Source organism: Pongo abelii, chromosome 12 (assembly GCF_028885655.2).
Source record: "Pongo abelii isolate AG06213 chromosome 12, NHGRI_mPonAbe1-v2.0_pri, whole genome shotgun sequence".
Lineage (NCBI taxonomy): Eukaryota > Metazoa > Chordata > Mammalia > Primates > Hominidae > Pongo > Pongo abelii.
This window is the reverse complement of record NC_071997.2, coordinates 42,245,508-42,263,490: the sequence shown is the minus strand read 5'-3', so window position 1 is coordinate 42,263,490 and position 17,983 is coordinate 42,245,508. Positions and strand designations below refer to the sequence as shown.

The 17,983-nt window shown below is 40.4% G+C and overlaps 1 protein-coding gene across 1 annotated transcript in view; it reads right to left on the bottom strand.

The window, feature by feature from the left end:
* Nucleotides 1-17,244, bottom strand: part of ZC3H6 (zinc finger CCCH-type containing 6) — a 58,683-nt gene extending 41,439 nt beyond the window's left edge. Inside the window, exon 1 of the mRNA XM_024242802.3 lies at nucleotides 17,081-17,244. Within this exon, the coding sequence (XP_024098570.2) occupies nucleotides 17,081-17,112 (32 nt within the window). The 5' untranslated portion in view covers nucleotides 17,113-17,244. The remainder of the gene's footprint in view (nucleotides 1-17,080) is intronic.
* Nucleotides 17,245-17,983: the final 739 nt, after the last annotated feature.

Below are 17,983 nucleotides of genomic sequence, written 5' to 3'. Positions count from 1 at the left end.
CAATGTAATAATTAGATGATTTAAGAGACTTCTCATGTCTTCCAGGAGATCATGCTTACCTGGGAGTGTCTGAGAGGACACTGATCTCCCTGGATGGGGGTTACAAAACTTGAAAAAGCTATCAAAACTTGGTTAATAATGCTGACTGAAAAGATAAAGCCATAAAGCCCTAGAAGTATAACCAACTAATCTAAAATAATTAATCCAAGTGGTTACAGGTAACAGCATAGCTTTAGATTGCTTAATGGTACACCAAGAAAAAAATATGACATATTGCTAACATTCCCTGATGAATGTGGAGGGAAGGTTGACTAACCTATAGTCAAACTGAAAGAAAAGACAATTTGGCTAATCAAAAGTGGACCCAGAAGGCCCCTTGAGATCTGACCTCCTGGTCAAAGTAAGGAAATCTTTGGTCATCAATCTAAAGTGACTTCCAGAGTCTCCTTATCATCATTCTGGTTATTCTTGTCTCACAGTCTTCTAATGCCTGGTCTCCAGAGCTGTATATGCCACTGCATAGCTGTTATTTCACTGACGGCACAAAAAATTATTTTGCAATGGAAGGAAAAATAAAGGGATTCTGATATTCAGTCAGGCCAAATGCCAAGCCCTTCAGTTAGAATTCCTACAAAGGTAATAAGCCATACAGCAGTGAATACGTAATCATCTGCTCTACTTCTACAGGACTAACGGATGGTCAAAATAGGGGAGGGGATTGTTAAAACTCTGCCAGGTTCCCAGTCTGTACACTCAAAAGTGTTGACCCTATGCCCCTGAACTTATCACTCATATCCCATCTCAGACCTCTTTGTTAAGCAATGTCTGTGCTTTTGTGACAAAAGCAGAAAAAATAAAATAAAATAAAATGGAGAATTTCGAGTCCCCAGATGAACCAATTAGAACTTAATGCCTAGAACTGGCCAAGCACAGTGGCTCACGCCTGTAATCGCAGCACTTCAGAGGCCAAGGCGGGCAGATCGCTTCAGGTCAGGAATTCGAGACCAGCCTGGTCAACATGGTGAAACCCTATCTCTACTAAAAATACAAAAATTAGCCAGGCGTGGTCGCAGGTGCCTGTAGTTCCAACTACTTGGGAGGCTGAGGCAGGAGAATCTCTTGAACCTGGGAGGCAGAGGTTGCAGTGAGCTGAGATCAAGCCACTGCAGGCTGGCCTGGGCGACAGAATGAGACTCTGTCTCAAAAAAAGGAACTTAGTGCCTAGAATCCTTCCCAACATGTAATAAGCTTTATTTTCTTCTTCATCTATCTCTTCCACTTTCTGTGCGGAGAGAAACACTGAACTCATTACTTAACCAGCAAGCAGATTGATTTAGATTTATTTATTTAAGCCCTGGTGGTGTTTGTATTATTCCTTAAAGGTATTTATAAAATATTTTATTGAGGCCTGGCACGATGGCTCTTGCCTGTAATCACAGCACTTTGGGACGCCGAGGCAGATGGATTACCTGAGGTCAGGAGTTTGAGACCAGCCTGGCCAACATGGTGAAACCCCGTCTCTACTAAAAATACAAAAATTGGCCAGGCATAGTGGGACATGCCTATAATCCCAGCTACTCAGGAGGCTGAGGCAGGAGAATTGCTTGAGCCCAGGAGACAGAGATTGCAGTGAACTGAGATCGTGCCACTGTACACTCCAGCCTGGCCAACAAAGTGAGACTCTGTTCCAAAAAAAAGAGTATTTTATTGAACAAACTATAAAATATGTAAATAATCACATAACCACAGTTAAAATTCTAGAGATTAAGATGAAACTAAAACTGAGATTAGCTTACACAGGGTATGCCAGAAACCCCTAACTAATTTTTAGATGTCAGTAGCAAATCTGGCTTTGAGCTTCAGGAAACAAAAATTAGGCCTAAGACAACAGTGCTTCCAAGACAAAAACAGACCAGTTTTTGTCTGTTTTCCCAGAAAAGCACACTTTTTTTCTGGGAGTAAGATCAGAGAGAAATTTCTCCTCTGAGTCCTCATAATGACAATATTATCTGATATAATGGATAGTACTTGATATGGCAGACACTGTCCTCAAGAGTGTCCATACAATCAATGCAACATTTTATTGCTTACAGCATATGCCAATTTGAGCCAAGGGCACACTACCAAAGTTCAATTAAGAAAAAACAATTATGTAAAGGAACAAAGTACTACTGTGAAAGTACACAATTGTCTGACATTCTGACTTAATCCAGAGATGAAATCCAAAATATCTGGAGCCATAATTCTTAAAAACTATATGTATGTAAGCATTTTATGTCCTTCCAGCTAAAAAAAAAAAAAAAGGCCATTCATTCATTTAACATGTATTTATTCACCATGTTCTCAGTGGGGATACAATGGCAAACAAAAACAAGAAAAAGACATGGTTTCTTCTCTCATGAAGTTTTTAATCTTGGGGCAGCACAGACACCAATCAAAGAATCACACAAATAAACATAAAATAACCACACAAGTATACAAAGTAGGTAAATGGTGCTATGAGCACGCACAATAGGGGAAAGTCATCCGTCAGGGAAGTGTGGAAGGCTTTCCCTGAGGAAGTCGTAAATAAACTGAGATGAGGAGTCTGCCTGAGAGATAGGGGATGGGGAAGGGACCTCTGCAAACAAAGGAATAGAATAAGCAAAACTTCTGTGTAGAACAGAGTATGACACACTATAGGAACTGAGACAAAGCCAGTGTCACTGGGTCATAAATGTGAATTTCTTCAATTCCTCAGGAGTTATCTGAACGTTTGTCAGGAAATGGTGGTCACCAGGGCAGACCAGCTGGGTGACAGTATGGGATTTGGAGTTATAAGACGCTATAGGTTTTTTTTTTTTAATTGAATAGCATTTTTTTAAGTGCTCAAAGAACATTAGTCCAAACTTTTTATTGTACAGGTTTTTCAAAAGCTGGGCACGGTGGTTCATGCCTATAATCCCAGCACTTTGGAAGGCTGAGGAGGGTGAACTGGTCAAGCCCAGGAGCGTGAGACCAGCCTGGGCAACAAGGTAAAACCCCATGTCTATAAAAAAATACAAAAATGAACCAGGTGTTAGGCGCGTGGCTGTGGCTCCAGCCACTCTGGAGGCTGGGGTGGTAGAATCACCTGAGCCTGGGAGGTTGAGGCTAGAGTAAGCTGTCATTGGGCCACTGTATTTCAGCCTGGGTGACAGAGACCCTGTCTCAAAAACAAAACAAAACAAAACAAAACAAACAAACAAAAAACGTTAAAAAGACTTAACCATATGAAGCCAGAAAATCATATAAAGCTAGAAAATGGGTCACCCTATTTCATTTTAGGGTCCCAGATAAGTTGATAAAGAGTGGTTCAGGGCCGGCGCGGTGGCTCATGCCTGTAATCCCAGCACTTTGGGAGGCCGAGGCAGGCGGATCACAAAATCAGGAGATCGAGACCAGCCTGGCTAACACGGTGAAACCCCGTCTCTACTAAAAAATACAATAAATTAGCTGGGCGTGCTTGTGGGTGCCTGTAGTCCCAGCTACTTGGGAAGCTGAGGCAGGAGAATGGTGTGAACCCGGGAGGCGGAGCTTGCAGTGAGCCGAGATCGCGCCACTGCACTCTAGCCTGGGTGACAAGAGCAAGAGACTCCATCTCAAAAAAAAAGAAAAAAAGAAAAAAAAAGTGTTCAGGGCCTGGCACGGTGGCTCACGCCTATAATCCTAGCACTTTGGGAGGCCGAGGTGGGCAGATCACTTGAGTTCGAGACCAGCCTGGCCAACATGGTGAAACCCCGTCTCTACTAAAACTACAAAAATTAGCCGGAAATCACTTGAATCCTGGAGGCAGAGGTTGCAGTGAGCCGACACTGTGCCACTGCACTCCAGCCTGGGCAACAGGGCTAGATTCCGTCTCAAAAAAAAAGAAAAAAAAAAAAAGTGGTTCAGTTCAGCTCCACATCAAAGTCAGTAGGGTGGTGGGGGGGGAGGTGGGCGGTCAGAAGAGGAACACTCAAAGAAATGAAAACTATTTTATTAATAAGGTTTGCAGTTCAAAAAAGAGCTGAGCACCAATATCCAGAAGACAAAGTGGAATATAGTGAGGTAGGTGATTGCCATAACAGCAATTTCTATCTAAAGTTAGAGAGGATCCAAACAAAAACAAAAACCAAATGAAATCTCTTATTTCATGAAGACCCACGGTTCTGGCAAAGTGAGGTCACCTGAACCTGGAAATTAAAATAGGAGTGTTAAATGAGAATAACCAGCAACAAAAGACTTCTTAAAAGGACTACTTAAGGCTTTAAACTTAAGTGGCATGTTAAAACTAATTACTTAACATCATAGTAAGGTAGAAGAACACAAAGCTCTAGAATCAGAAAGATCTGTGTTCAAATTCTGCTTCCCAATGTACTACCTATATGAACATGAAGAAATTATGCCATCCCTCTAACATTCAGTCCCCTTCTCTACAAAATGGGATGAATTAATCACCCTTACCACTGCAGAGTTGTTTAAGGATTGAGACAAAGTTAATTACCTAGCACTGTACCACCTAGTAGATAGCCCTCAACGAAAGCTTCCTTTCCCTTCGTGACTTAACTGAACTATACATATCTGAATAGAATTACTATGCTGGACTACAAGTACTTCCACAGAAATGAACTGGGAAAGGTTATAAATCCAAGGAGAAGGGATTCTAAGAGGAAATTTCTCTTATTTTCCTTCAGAGAATACCAGTGAAAAATTATCTGGAATAGGTTTAAAAAAAAAATGAAAGGAAGCGGAATAGACCAAGTTTGGAGTCTGTTCCTGAAGGTATTTGTACTTTATTCCATTTCTATGCAACACTCAGCAGCAGTCTGCATGAACACCTCTCATATTCTCAAAGTCTCCCCAAGGCAACAATAAAACATAAAATGGAGTATGACATCTAGTGATCACAGGGATTACAGTGACAATAGATGTTAATGATGATTCAAAGTAACCAAGTAAAGGATAAATCAGCAACTGTATAGTAAAACAGAAAGGCATGCCATGTATTTTATTTACAAAGAGTTCCTTCAAAATGTTTCCAACGGCCGGCCAGGGGCGGTGGCTCACGCCTGTAATCCCAGCACTTTGGGAGGCTGAGGTGGGTGGATCACGAGGTCAGGAGATCTAGAGCATCCTGGCTAACACAGTGAAACCCCGTCACCACTAAAAATACAAAAATATTAGCAGGGCGTGGTGGCATGCGCCTGTAGTCCCAGCTACGCGGGAGGCTGAGGCAGGAGAATGGCGTGAACCTGGGAGGCGGAGATTGCAGTGAGCCAAGACTGCACCACTGCACCTCCAGCCTGGGCGACAGAACGAGACTCCGTCTCAAAAAAAAAAAAATTTTCCAACAAATTTGTTTTTGATAAGAAAATATCTGATAATTATTAATTATCTGCCCCCATCCAATGCAAGATGGAAGAAGTAGTGCTGAACATTAATCTAGAAAATTAAGAATTTTTAAATATATCCATAAGCTTGTATGTTTGATATCATGAAGAAAACCACACTATTCCTAAAATATATTATACTTTATATCATAAGCAGAGACAGACTATTGCATGAATAAACCAAACTGTGAATTAGCTTGCCATAGCTTTTTTTTGAGACATTTTAAAAGTTATTATTTTTATATTTCATTTACTCTCTTGGGTATCTAAGCTAGAATTTATTTACTTTCATTACCTTTCAAATTATCCTCTTGATTTAGGCTTTCAGTGCAGACCGGGGAACTAGAAATTCCACAGAAACAAATCTCAGAAAATAAAATTCCCTTAGAATATGAGTATCAGAAAATAATCTTCTAGGTGTCATGACATCAAAAGTTTAAAAAGTTGATACTTTCCACAATATTTTCATATAGCAGTTCTCTAGAAATGCTTACTGAATGAATCTACAGTGAGCCAGAGCGAAACTGCCTGTTGCCTAGTAATATCCCAATGGGCATTTGGTCTGTAAATACCTAATATCCCAATTCAGTATCTGCTACTAGATTAACTGTAATTGTAAGGTACTGCAACTGGGGGGCATAGGGGAGCAGATTTTTTAAAAGAAATGTTCCAAATTATACTTTGGCCTAAGTATTCAGCCAAAGTATGCTTCTCCAATTCTGCCCTGGCCCATCTCAAGTCATTTTTGGTATCCCTGAATGTCACATGGTCAGAGATTGCATGATCATTCAGTTACTATCATATCTAAGCAGTATAACAAAAATCTGGTCAGGCACAGTGTCATGCCTGTAAGCCCAGCACTTTGTAAGGCCAAAGCAAGCAGATCGCTTGAGCCCAGGAGCTCAAGACTAGCCTGGGCAACATGGCAAAACCCCGTCTCTACCAAAAATGCAAAATTTAGCCGGGCGTGGTGGTGTGCACCCATAGTCCCAGCTACTTGGGAGGCTGAGGCAGGACAATCACCCGAACTCGGGAGGCGGAGGTTGCAGTGCGCTGAGATTGTGCCACTGCACTCCAGCCTGGACGACAGAGCCAACCTCGTTTCCAAAAAAAAGTGAGTTGTGCGCTGAGTCGCCAAGATGTCGTTCCCAAAGTACACTCCTTCGCCCCTGGCCACTATGCCCTCAACCCAGCCGAATAGGACATATTTTCGGAAACCCAGCGGGCGCAAGCCAAGTGCTTAACCATTAAGAGCCTGGCTGAAACCTGCTTACCCTAACTGCCGAGTGCTCGTCGAAAATCCTGCCTTGATTCCTTGGACCTATGCAAGATCAGCAAGTGTCTTTCCTAATTTCAGACTCACTCCTAGAAACTCACTCTTGGGAGCTCTGTGTGGAATTGGGCCCCTCTTCTTCTGGTATTATGTTTTCAAAACTGACAGGGATAGGAAACAAAAACTTAACTGGGAAGGAAAATTGGGCCCAACATTTAACCTGTCATATTAAGCCTGGCAATGATGACTATGTATTCTTGCTTAAATAAATCGTCATTAATCATTAAACAAACAACAACAACAGAAAGTGAGAATTTTTTTTTTGTTGAGACGGAGACTCGCTCTGTCGCCCAGGCTGGAGTGCAGTGGCGCAATCTCTGCTCACTGCAGCCTCCACCTCCTGGATTCAAGCAGTTCTCCTGCCTCAGCCTCCCAAGTAGCTGGGATTACAGGCGCATGCCACCACACCCAGCTAATTTTTGTATTTTTAGTAGAGATGGGATTTCACCATGTTAGCTAGGCTCGTCTTGAACTCCTGACCTCAGGTGATCCACCCTCGACCTTCCACAGTGCTGGGATTACAGGCGTGAGCCACCACACCCGGCCCGAGAATATTTTTTCAAGTATGTCATTTAGGTGCAGTGGCTCATGCCTGTAATTCCAGCACTTTGGGAGACTGAGGCCAGCAGATCCCTTGAGGTTGGGAGTTTGAGACCAGCCTGGCCAACATGGTGAAACCCCGTCTCTACCAAAAAATACAAAAATTAGCTGGGCGTGGCGTTGTGGGCCTGTAGTCCCAGCTACTCAGGAGGCTGAGGCAGGGGAATAATTTGAAACCGGGAGGCAGAGGTTACAGTAAGCCAAGATCCCACCACTGCACTCCAGCCTGGGTGACAGAGTTAGATGCCATCTCAAAAAAAAAAAAAATTTACTCTTAGTATCTGAATATTCATTTTCCAATTTAAGGTGTTTTACATAAAACTTGGAATGAAAATCTTTTTGTGTCACTTTGTATGTTAAAATTTTCTCAATTAGATGAAGTATAAATGTACATTAATGCAAGAAGAAAATGTCACAATGATTATAAATGCTATTTATGTACAAAAGAAAGTAACAATTTTCAAATAGGCAAATAATAGTGTAATAATATTAAGAGAGTTAGCTAATGAATTTAAGAAGAATATTAAATCCTTTTTCAGATGACAATTATAAAAACTTTAATGAAAAATACAAAACAGAATAGAAATTTTATACCATAATTTCAATTGCATTCAGTTGTCATACCAGTATTAATTATACGAAACAAAATCATTTCTAAAGACTATATTTAATTTTTAGTTATTTTATATCATGAATTTTTTTCTTCCTTTTTTTTCTGAGACTCAAAATCCATGAATCTTCTATGAGAAAATCTTATTTGGGGATTCTTCACATTTTTTTGTAGCTAAATTAAAAGCAGAATGTTAACTCTACCACTTCAGAATTTTATGAGGAGGAAAACCTCCAGTTATGTACAACATAATCATTTTTGCTCCAGATATTATATATGTGTATACATATTTATATACACACACATATATATAAACACAGACACATATAAAGACGTTAGAGGAAGAAAGTTCCTCCACCTATTTTGTATTCCACTAACTTCAGTGGAAAGTGACCCTCAATTTAGTGTCTGTATGTGCATGACAGCAATCACAGGAACAACCTAGCAACAGGCAGCACTGAGAAAATTATCATTACTGCACTATAATGTCCTACTCTTAAAACGAGATTACTAATATTTCTAAGAATAAATTATAATAACTTCACGGATAACATTTCATATCTTCACATATGCCAGAAGTTTACTCTATGATGATGATACTGACTTCTGCTCCAGCTTTAACAAATATTGGTTTTCACACCTGGCCATTTGGCATTCAAAAAAGGGATATTTTGTGCACTAAATGTACAGCCAAAATATGTAGGTAATTCCTATGTCAATTCATTATTTCATTCCATTTTCATGTGCTTATATAAAACATAATTTTAAAAGAGGATCTTATATATTCTAAGGATGTAGAAAACAACTCACAGCCTCCCTTATGGGTCTAACAGGAGATATCATAAAAAACTCAACCCCACACAGAAGCACCAGTGATCTAATAACATTTTATTGTTAACTGCCAATAATCAAGAAAAATCCATGCAAGAAAGGTGTTAGTTCTTCTGATCTCTACGCATTTTCAATGAATTCCCTTCACAGGCTGAAACTTGTACACAATAGAATTGCTTTCCATAGCTAAAAACTTACAGATCTAAGTTAGCTAGACTTGACTTCATAGTCTCTTAAAATATAAAGATTGTTAACATCCTTATATATTAAAATTTTAATATTTTAAGATTTAGAAAAAGGTATATTGTAAGATTTAGACAAGTGTCACATAAGATGAATTCTTAATTAACTAAGATGAAATTGTCTGTGATTCAGTAATATCCAAAATAAAAAAATTTATAAATGCCCAAAATCCCAATCCAGCAACTGATACCAGAATAACTATCCTTATGAAGCAAGGGAAAGATGGCTGAAACTGAATGCCATAGATAGGCTGTGGTTCTCACTCAGCTGCTTAGTCATCTTGGACAAGTTATTTGCCCTTCCAAGTCTGTCTCCTAAACTATAAAATGAATATATTAATATCTTCTCTGTCTATATGTACCAAATGAAGTTATGGAAATCATAAACTCTGATATATGTAAAATATTGAGTATCATGAGGGTTCCAAATCTAGGATCTTTACTTTCATACCAACTTTATGAATAGACTGTGATTGATTTTTATGTAATTTTATGTTTACTTTTAATGTTTACTCTCTTTAGAAACTACTTGGAACTTGATTATTTATTTATTTATTTATTTGCCACTCAAAGATGTGGGTATGATTTATGAAAGTGTATTAGCAGTTATCTGAAGTATTAATGTTGAGCTAGAACTCAAATTACAAATAAAGAAAAACAAAACAAATATAAAATCATTTATAAGAGAGAAAGCTTGCTCTTTGCCAAGAGTAACAATAATCTGCTGAAATCATTATTGTTAGTCACTTAATGACTACTGTCTTGGTTGGTACACATCAGCAGCAGTCAAATAACACCTCCCAGAACCCAACCACCCAAAAAAAGATACTGGGAATAAGAATGTCCTCAGAAAGCTCAACTGTAAAACTAAAACATAAACCAGAACACAGATTAGGAAGTCAAGCACAGAGGATCAAGTAAAAGACAGGACTAAATTTAAGATACTAACATGCAATGAAAAGAAATATATGTACCAGAAATATGGAGGTGAGTGGTTTGGTCAGCAATGGAAGCAGTGAAAAAGGAAAGGTACAAAACACTATCATGTAACCATTAACCAGGAGAAAGGATATCCTATAAGGCAGATTGATGTAAGTAACTGCTTGACAAGTATATCATGGAGCTGAGATTATCACTTTATCAGAGCCGATGCCATTTAAAACTTCCAGTCATTTATAATCACCTCCCTTGTTGTTATCTCATGATCTTGTTCAGTAGGCAACTATTGAAATTTGGTTTTCCATTCAGCATTCTACATTGAAAGAATACATTCCCTGATGTAAATTTCTAGTCCTTATTTTACTTGAATAAACTGGCGTTCTCTTGTGATGGGGATGTATATGCTCAGATAACAGTGTGGGCTCTGAAGTCAGGATACTTTGAGTTCCTACTGACTTACTTTGTGATCTTGGGAAATTTACCAATCTGTTGTCTGTTTCCTCATCTGTAGAAAGGGGGCCTAATAATAGGACCTATTTCCCAGGGTTGTTGTAAGGATTAAACAATTCATGTAAAGCACTTAAAACAGTACCTGTCACATAGCAAGTGCTAAACAAATGCTAGCCTGGTTATTATTTTTGAACATGAATTAACATTCCTGTGTCTGCTCACTCTGACACTGATCAGTTTCTAAATCTAAAAAACTAAAGCAGAGCCACTGTGTTGCACAACTCCGGGGGCATCAATGCACAAGAGAACAGAGTTCTCCGGCCGCTCTGAACTGATGGCATGACCTGGTGAATTCAAGGTCACCCACCTGTGAGGTTCTTTTTGGTAGCCAATCTGTCCAGGTGAAAACTTACAAGTCATAAACCTAAAATGTCTACCCTAGTGAGGCAGATCTCCTAAATAAGTGAGGCACACCTTGAGTGGTGAGTTTGCCAAGAAACTATGAGTGATAAGACCGTGGAGTGTAGAGCACAAGTCAAGCCTTAAATGCTTTCAAATACAGGTATTTTAAGATATTCTGTCAGGCAAAAACAACAGTATAGGCAGATTTTAGGCCTGAAGCCCACCAGTTTGCAAACCCTGCAGCACCCTTTCATTCAAACCTTAAAATATTTTAACTTAGGATAATGTACATCCTGTGACCTATTTTTAACCTTTATTTTTCTTTACTGCTCTGTGACTATCCCTTCTTTTCTCCTCCCTTGCTTTCCAAAAACTTCTGTGCTCTTCTCCATACCTCTTGACACACATACCTTGAGTGGTATCATTCATTTCAACTAACATTTCAATCAGCTAAAAATTCCAGATATTTATATCCAACTCTATCAATGCTAAGAAATACCTCATGAATTGTGCCTGTCTACTTTCTCATTGCCAATGCCTTTGGGTCAAGTCCTCATCTGATTTCTAGACGTTTACAATAGCTTTGGCTCATTCTATTCTCTCATTGTCCACATCCAGCCACCAGCAAATCCTATTGGTTCTAACACCAATCAAACCATATCCAGAATCCAACCATTTTCACCTAAACCATCATCATCTGTTACCTAAATTACCACAGCAGTTCCTTTTACTATTTACCTCATTTACCATACTACTTATTTACCATATACCATAGAGGATCCTGTCCCTCCTCTGTTTAATCCCCCATTAGCTCCCAGGTCACTCAAGAGTGAAATCCAAGGTCCACACAATGGCTTACAAGGAAGGCCCTATACAACTGCCTATTACCCCTCTAATTTATTCTCTTATTACTCTCCCCCTTGCTCATTCTTTTCTCTGGCCACATCCCTTGTGTTTTCCTCAATCATACCAGGCTCATTCCTGGTCCAGGCTTTCTCTACCTCCCACTCCCTTTATATGGATGCTCTTTCCTCAAATGTCTTGGGTCTGGATTGTCATCTTGTATCAGGGCTCTTTGCTCAAATGTTACTCTTTCATAAGTGCTTCCCTAAACACCCTCCCCACATCCACTTGACTCCCCATCTCCCTTTCTGCTTTATCACCATCGAACACATCTGTTTTTCATGTTTATTTTCTGTCTCTCCCAAGAAAATGTAAGTTTCACTACAGCAAGTTTTTTTCTTTATTGCTGTATTCCTGATCCTAGAACAATATGTATTAAGCTTCATGTTTAATGAAAATGACTGAAAAGCTTCCTAACTTGTCTTCCTTCTACTGATCTCCCCTTCTGTAGTCCACTTCCTCCTATCCCCCAGGTAGTATACCAAAAAATGCATCTGATCATTCTCCTGCTTAAAAGACTTTGATGGGATCCCCACATCCTTCAGGGTCTGGCCCCAAATTTAATCCATTTCCCCATTCCCCAAAATAGTTGTACACTCTCCACATACTAACACTTTTATCATCCCTGAACCTACCTGTGCCATTTATCCATGCTTTTAGTGTATCTCCTTATTTACTTGGCCAAAGTTTTATTCATCCTTCAGGTCTAGTTATGCCATGATGTCTCCCAGAAGCCTTCATCTGTGTACCCCCACAGCACTCAGTTCAGGCCTCCATTATAGTACTTGTGCTATACTTGTATTTACCAATCTGTTTCTGCAACTACATTATAAGATCCCAGGGAGCAAGTTCATGATGTTGTGTCCAGAGTTGTTTTGCCAGTGCTTAACACTATACTTAGCAGAGAGGAAACACTGTAAGTCTGAAGAATGAAAATGTAATGAATGAAATAATTTGTTTATGACAGGTTGGGGGAAAAAAAGAGTCTTCCTAAGAGTCAGAGTGCTTTACAACATCAAACCTGAGACCTGATATGAGTTTTTACATTTGCTAAAGAAAAATTTCCTTTAGTAATTTCAACAATAGTTACATTACTGGATTCAGGAATCAAAAGTAAGTTAATGGCTAGTCAGGAAAGGTATTTACTCCACGGAACATACTAATTTACAAACCAGATATTGTGTGGAGCAAAAAGTGTACTCTGAGAAAAGGCATCTGCAATTTTTTTAATTGATTTTTTTTAGGTGGGAAGGAAAATCGAAAATGATCTAGTGCAACTACTTCATTTCACAAATGAAAAAAATCATGAAAAGGGGAAGAGCATTAACCCAAGTTAGAAGATCAGGATCAGTACCAAGGTTTTATTCAAAACGAAGGGCTCTCTCTCTAATGTAACACATTACAATTTCAAACTACTCAAGAATTAAAGCCCAGAACTTATTCCATTACTTTGCTGTGCAAACTTAATGAAGAGTGAAGATAATATTGCAAGTAGGAAAATAATATTGCAAGACTGAAAATAATAATACCTGGGTTCTTATCTAGGTTGTATTTGTGAGATCTCAGACAATTCACTGAACCTTGTAAATACTACCTTAATTAACTACCACACGGGACTAATGTGAGAATCAAATGAAAGCCCTGTTGCAAATGAAAAGTATAATCATCTTTTCCATCCTCATCCTTTCAGGTTCTCCAGTGCAGTCCCTTAGTGAGTTTTCAATCTATATGGGGGGCCATAAACCACTTGCAATTCTGACTAGTTGGAGTTTTGTTGTTCTTGTAGTACAGGACAGAAAACTGCGAGGGAAGAGTGGGGGAGCTGTTTATACATTATAAACCTCCTCCCAAAGGAGAGTATTACCCATATCACCTATCAATTAAAGACTCTTTAGAGACTCACAAGCTCTTAAAAGGTTCATGTTAAAAAATTATCTTTTTCCCCAGTACAAGCCCTACAAAACCTTTTACCATTAGTATATTTCAGAAAATTCTGTAACAATTACTTGGATTATATTTATCTTTTCCTACTCTATTACAGATGTGTCCAAAGCAGAGACTCATAGTATTTCGTCTTCAGGAGTTGTGAATTGTTTTAATTGGGTCAACATCCAGTTGAAATATAAAACTAAGCAGCTGGAGTCGCGCCTGAGAGAACTGAATGAAACAGAACTGAACGACGAGAGACCAGAATTACACCTCTCTCTGATTTCCCCCAACTCTTTCCTCTCCCTGTCTATTATATATTTCTAAAGACCTTTAGAAACTAGGCTCTGGGCTTATGCAAAAGTCCTCTACTACATTCTACATAGCCACAAGTTTATTTACAAGTATTTTTATATTAATAGCATTTTATAAAATACAATGTTTTAACTTCAGGTGTGAAAATATTTAAAGGAAAGTACACTAAATGGATTTTTAAAAATTATTCATTTGGCAAACCATCTTGTGCAAAATGTTCACTATATAACATGTACAAGGCCAGGTGTGGTGGCTCACACCTGTAATCCCAACACTCTGGGAGGCTGAAATGGGAGGATGGCTGGAGCCCAGGAGTTCAAGACCAGCCTAGGCATATAGCGAGACTCTATTTCTTTAAAGGAGAAAAAAATTATGCATTCTGTGAATTCCATTTACATTTAGAATCTCACTCTCACATAAACTGTAATATTTTAATTTGTATAAAATCAAAGCAATTGTAAATACAAATCATAGCCTTCATTTTTTTTCCTGCATACACAATACGCCTTAATTTTTGAAAATGTTATAAAAAGAATATCCTTGGCTGGGCACAGTGGCTCACGCCTGTAATCCCAAAACTTTGGGAGGCCAAGGCTGGTGGATCACTTGAGGTCAGGAGTTCAAGACCAGCCTGTCCAACATGGTGAAACGTGGTCTCTACTACAAATACAAAAAATTAGCCAGGTGTGGTGGCAGGTGCCTGTAATCCCAGCTACTCGGGAGGCTGAGGCAGGAGAATGGTGTGAACGCAGGAGGTGGAGCTTGCAGTGAGCTGACATAGTGCCACTGCACTCCAGTCTGGGCGACAGAGCGAGACTCCATCTCAAAAAATAAATAAATAAATAAAAATAAAATCCTTGAGACAAAGCCTAGCTCCATATACCAAGTTTCATATATTTTTCTCCACTTAATTCACAGAAACTTTTATAACAGCATAAAATAGCTATAATATGGAAAGATACAGTATTTTGGAAGCCCACAGATTAGTCCATTTTTTCCCCAAATTTCTTAAGAATTTCCCAGGGAGCCTATGAAAAATACCCTAGAGATTCTGATTCAGTTGCTCTGGGCAGAACAAAAATTTATTCCCCAAAGTGATTCTGATGATTAACTATCATTGGGAAACACTGATCAAGTATAGCGGGTCTCAATTTGGCACGTATTAGAATTTCCTGGGGAGCTTTTAGAACTCTTAAAACCCAGGCTGAGGTCCAGACCAACAGAAATAGCGCCAATACTTTAAAGAAAAAAAGTTCCCCAGGGAAGGTTTAGAACCATTGATCTGATCTTGTAGAATTTCTCCTGACTTCTAGTTCACTTTGTTTTTGATGTAGTTGTTTTGTTTTTCATGTGGGTTGACAAAAAAAGTGTGAAAAAAATAAACCATCTCCTTCATCTCAGCACAATGATGCCACTTAACAATTGGCTAAGTTAAAGTGGAGCTAACCTTTCTGTTTCAGAAATCACTAGAAAATACTTTTAGTCCGAACTTTAAATAAAATAGACTAATCTTAATCTTTAGCTCCTACTACCAACCTATTAACATATCTTACAAATAATTCTTTAAAGTTTTCTTTCTAACCTCTAAACCAGCATTTTAAAATTTCAAATTCTTTAAAAGATCTGTCATCACAGTTCCTTACCAGCAAAATTATTTTGATACTTGAATTTGATGACATGGTTTTTTCATGATGTACAATACATAACTCCATATATTGAAGTTACTTTGTGCACTAAGAGAGGGGAACAGATATCATTCTTCCATATTAAAAAAAAAAGGATTTTAGACTCCATTAGCAAAACCCCATCATTGGTTTGTCCATACCTCAAGAGCAAGGTATTAGTCATCCCATTCTAAGAATTTCCTTTTTAATACAAAAGATAACGTTAAAAAAAATCATTAAAAATGTGCCAAGTGCAAGCTTACCATTTTTAAGAGTGCATTTTACTTTCCAAAAATTATTACACTTTGATTGACGTGCCCTCTGGGAATCTACTTTTATTATTACAATACTGAAGTTGTTGAAATACCACTTTTATCCCTCTCAAGATTGCTAGGTATTTAGATATTTCAAATTTCAGCAGTGTTTGTGATTTTTGCTTCTGGGTTTTAAAAAACGTGTTTAGGATGCTTTAACAAGCCGATCACATTACTACAGATAAAACTTCAGCAATGTATATAGTCTACAGTAAAATGTATATTTTTGATTACTTCTATTCACAAAGGAGTAATTGTGAGGTTCTAGACTTTCAAATATTCTAAGTAAGAATCAGATGCAATGGATTTTGTTTCAGTAAGTTTAATGAATGAAAGCCCCCCTTTCGCATTATTAAAGATATATACGAATGAAAATTTGAATTATAACCAAAATTTAAGTATGCTACAATATACTTTGTAAATGTCCCCAAACTCGAATGGAATCAAGAATGTGCCTCTTAAGGCACAGAGCAAAAATAAAAAATCAGAATCTCAATATTCAAGTGATACACACCATCTAGAAAACTGGGCTAGCCGGAATAATCCACGGAGTTTTTCCGTTAGGGTAAAACTGTGCTAAACTAAGTTTCTGCAAAGCCTAAGTATTTTGTGTTAACATACTGAACTTGAAACTTGCCATCTCAAATTCCAAGGGATAACACTGTATACAACAGATGGTCTTTTGGTGCTGCTTAAAACTTCCCTGAAAACCAAATATGTTTATTTTTTAGAGGTGTCCTCGGTTCTCGGGAAGTAGTCAAATATCAAAACACCCGTTCCTGAAAATTCCTGGCTGCTCCTATCTGGCCGGGATCACCGACACCTGGACGGGAAGAAGCAGGACCTCAGCACCGAGCCGGGACGCTGAGAGCCGCCCGGAGCACACGGAGCCCGCCCGGGGGCGGGGGGCTCGCACGTGCCCAGCCGGGGGCGGGGCCGGCGCCGGCGAGCAGCGACCCCGGCTCGGGGAGGCGGGCGCGGCCGGGCCGACCTCCCCCGCGGCCGCGATCCAGCAGTTTACATAAGGGTGCGCGTCATGGAACTGACGGAGCCACACAGAGACGTCTAGGTCATGCAGGAGGCGCCCGGCCCCGGCCCGCTCCCGCCGCCCCAGACCCCTCCTCTCATCCGACAGAAAGACAGACAAGAAGGGTTCCCGACCTGTCGTGCCCTGCATGTTCAGAGTCTGTCATGTTTGGTCAAGAACGGGGCGGGGCTGGAGGGCAGGTCTGCGAGGCCGGCGGCGGCGGGGCGCGGGGAAGACCCCTGCGCCGCCTGCGGGAACCTGCTCCCGGCCGCCGCCGACAGGTGACGAAGTGGTAAAAACTCACGGTTACTAGTGAGCGACACAGACACAGACTTTCCAGTCTATTAACAACCACGCCAGAGAGGTGGGGCTCTAACTGCAAACACTGGGCAACGGCCCCGCGCTGCCGGCGCTGCCGCTCTAGTCTCTATTCGCCGCCGGTGGCTGTGGCGTGGGAGCGGGCGGGCGGCGTGCAGCGACGCGGGGATTTGGACAGTGGCCGTAACGGTGATTTCTCCTCACCAACATGGCGGCACCCGAAACAGGCGGCTCGAGAAAATGGCGCCGGCCGCAACACCTTGCCCGGGACTAAAGGGCAAGAGAGATTCCTCCGCGATCCGCGGCCCTTGCCCAGCCCGCCGGGGCCGAGCGCGTTGACCATTGGAGGAGAGTGCCCGTCAATCACCTGCAGGGGCGGGTCTTCGCCCTTCTCTGTGCAGCGGCGGAGGCGGCAGCCTAGTGGCTGGGCCGGGCGGCGAGAAACGCGGCCGGATGGCTTCTCGAGTGTCTGCAGGAGGGGGAGACAGCCCACGGGACCTACGAGGGCCACCAGCGCTTCTGCTCCCGGCCCAGTACGGGCCGCGGTTTTTCCTGCGAGACGCCCGTCGCCTGAGGAGTTCCAGACGCACCAAGCAAACGGGCCCCAAAACCATTAGCCGAGGCGGGCAGGGGTGGGATAACAAAGAACAAGGCGGCTGTAGAGTCCTTAAATTTTTTTGTTAAAACCTTTGTTCTTGTAATAATAGGGAAATGCAGTT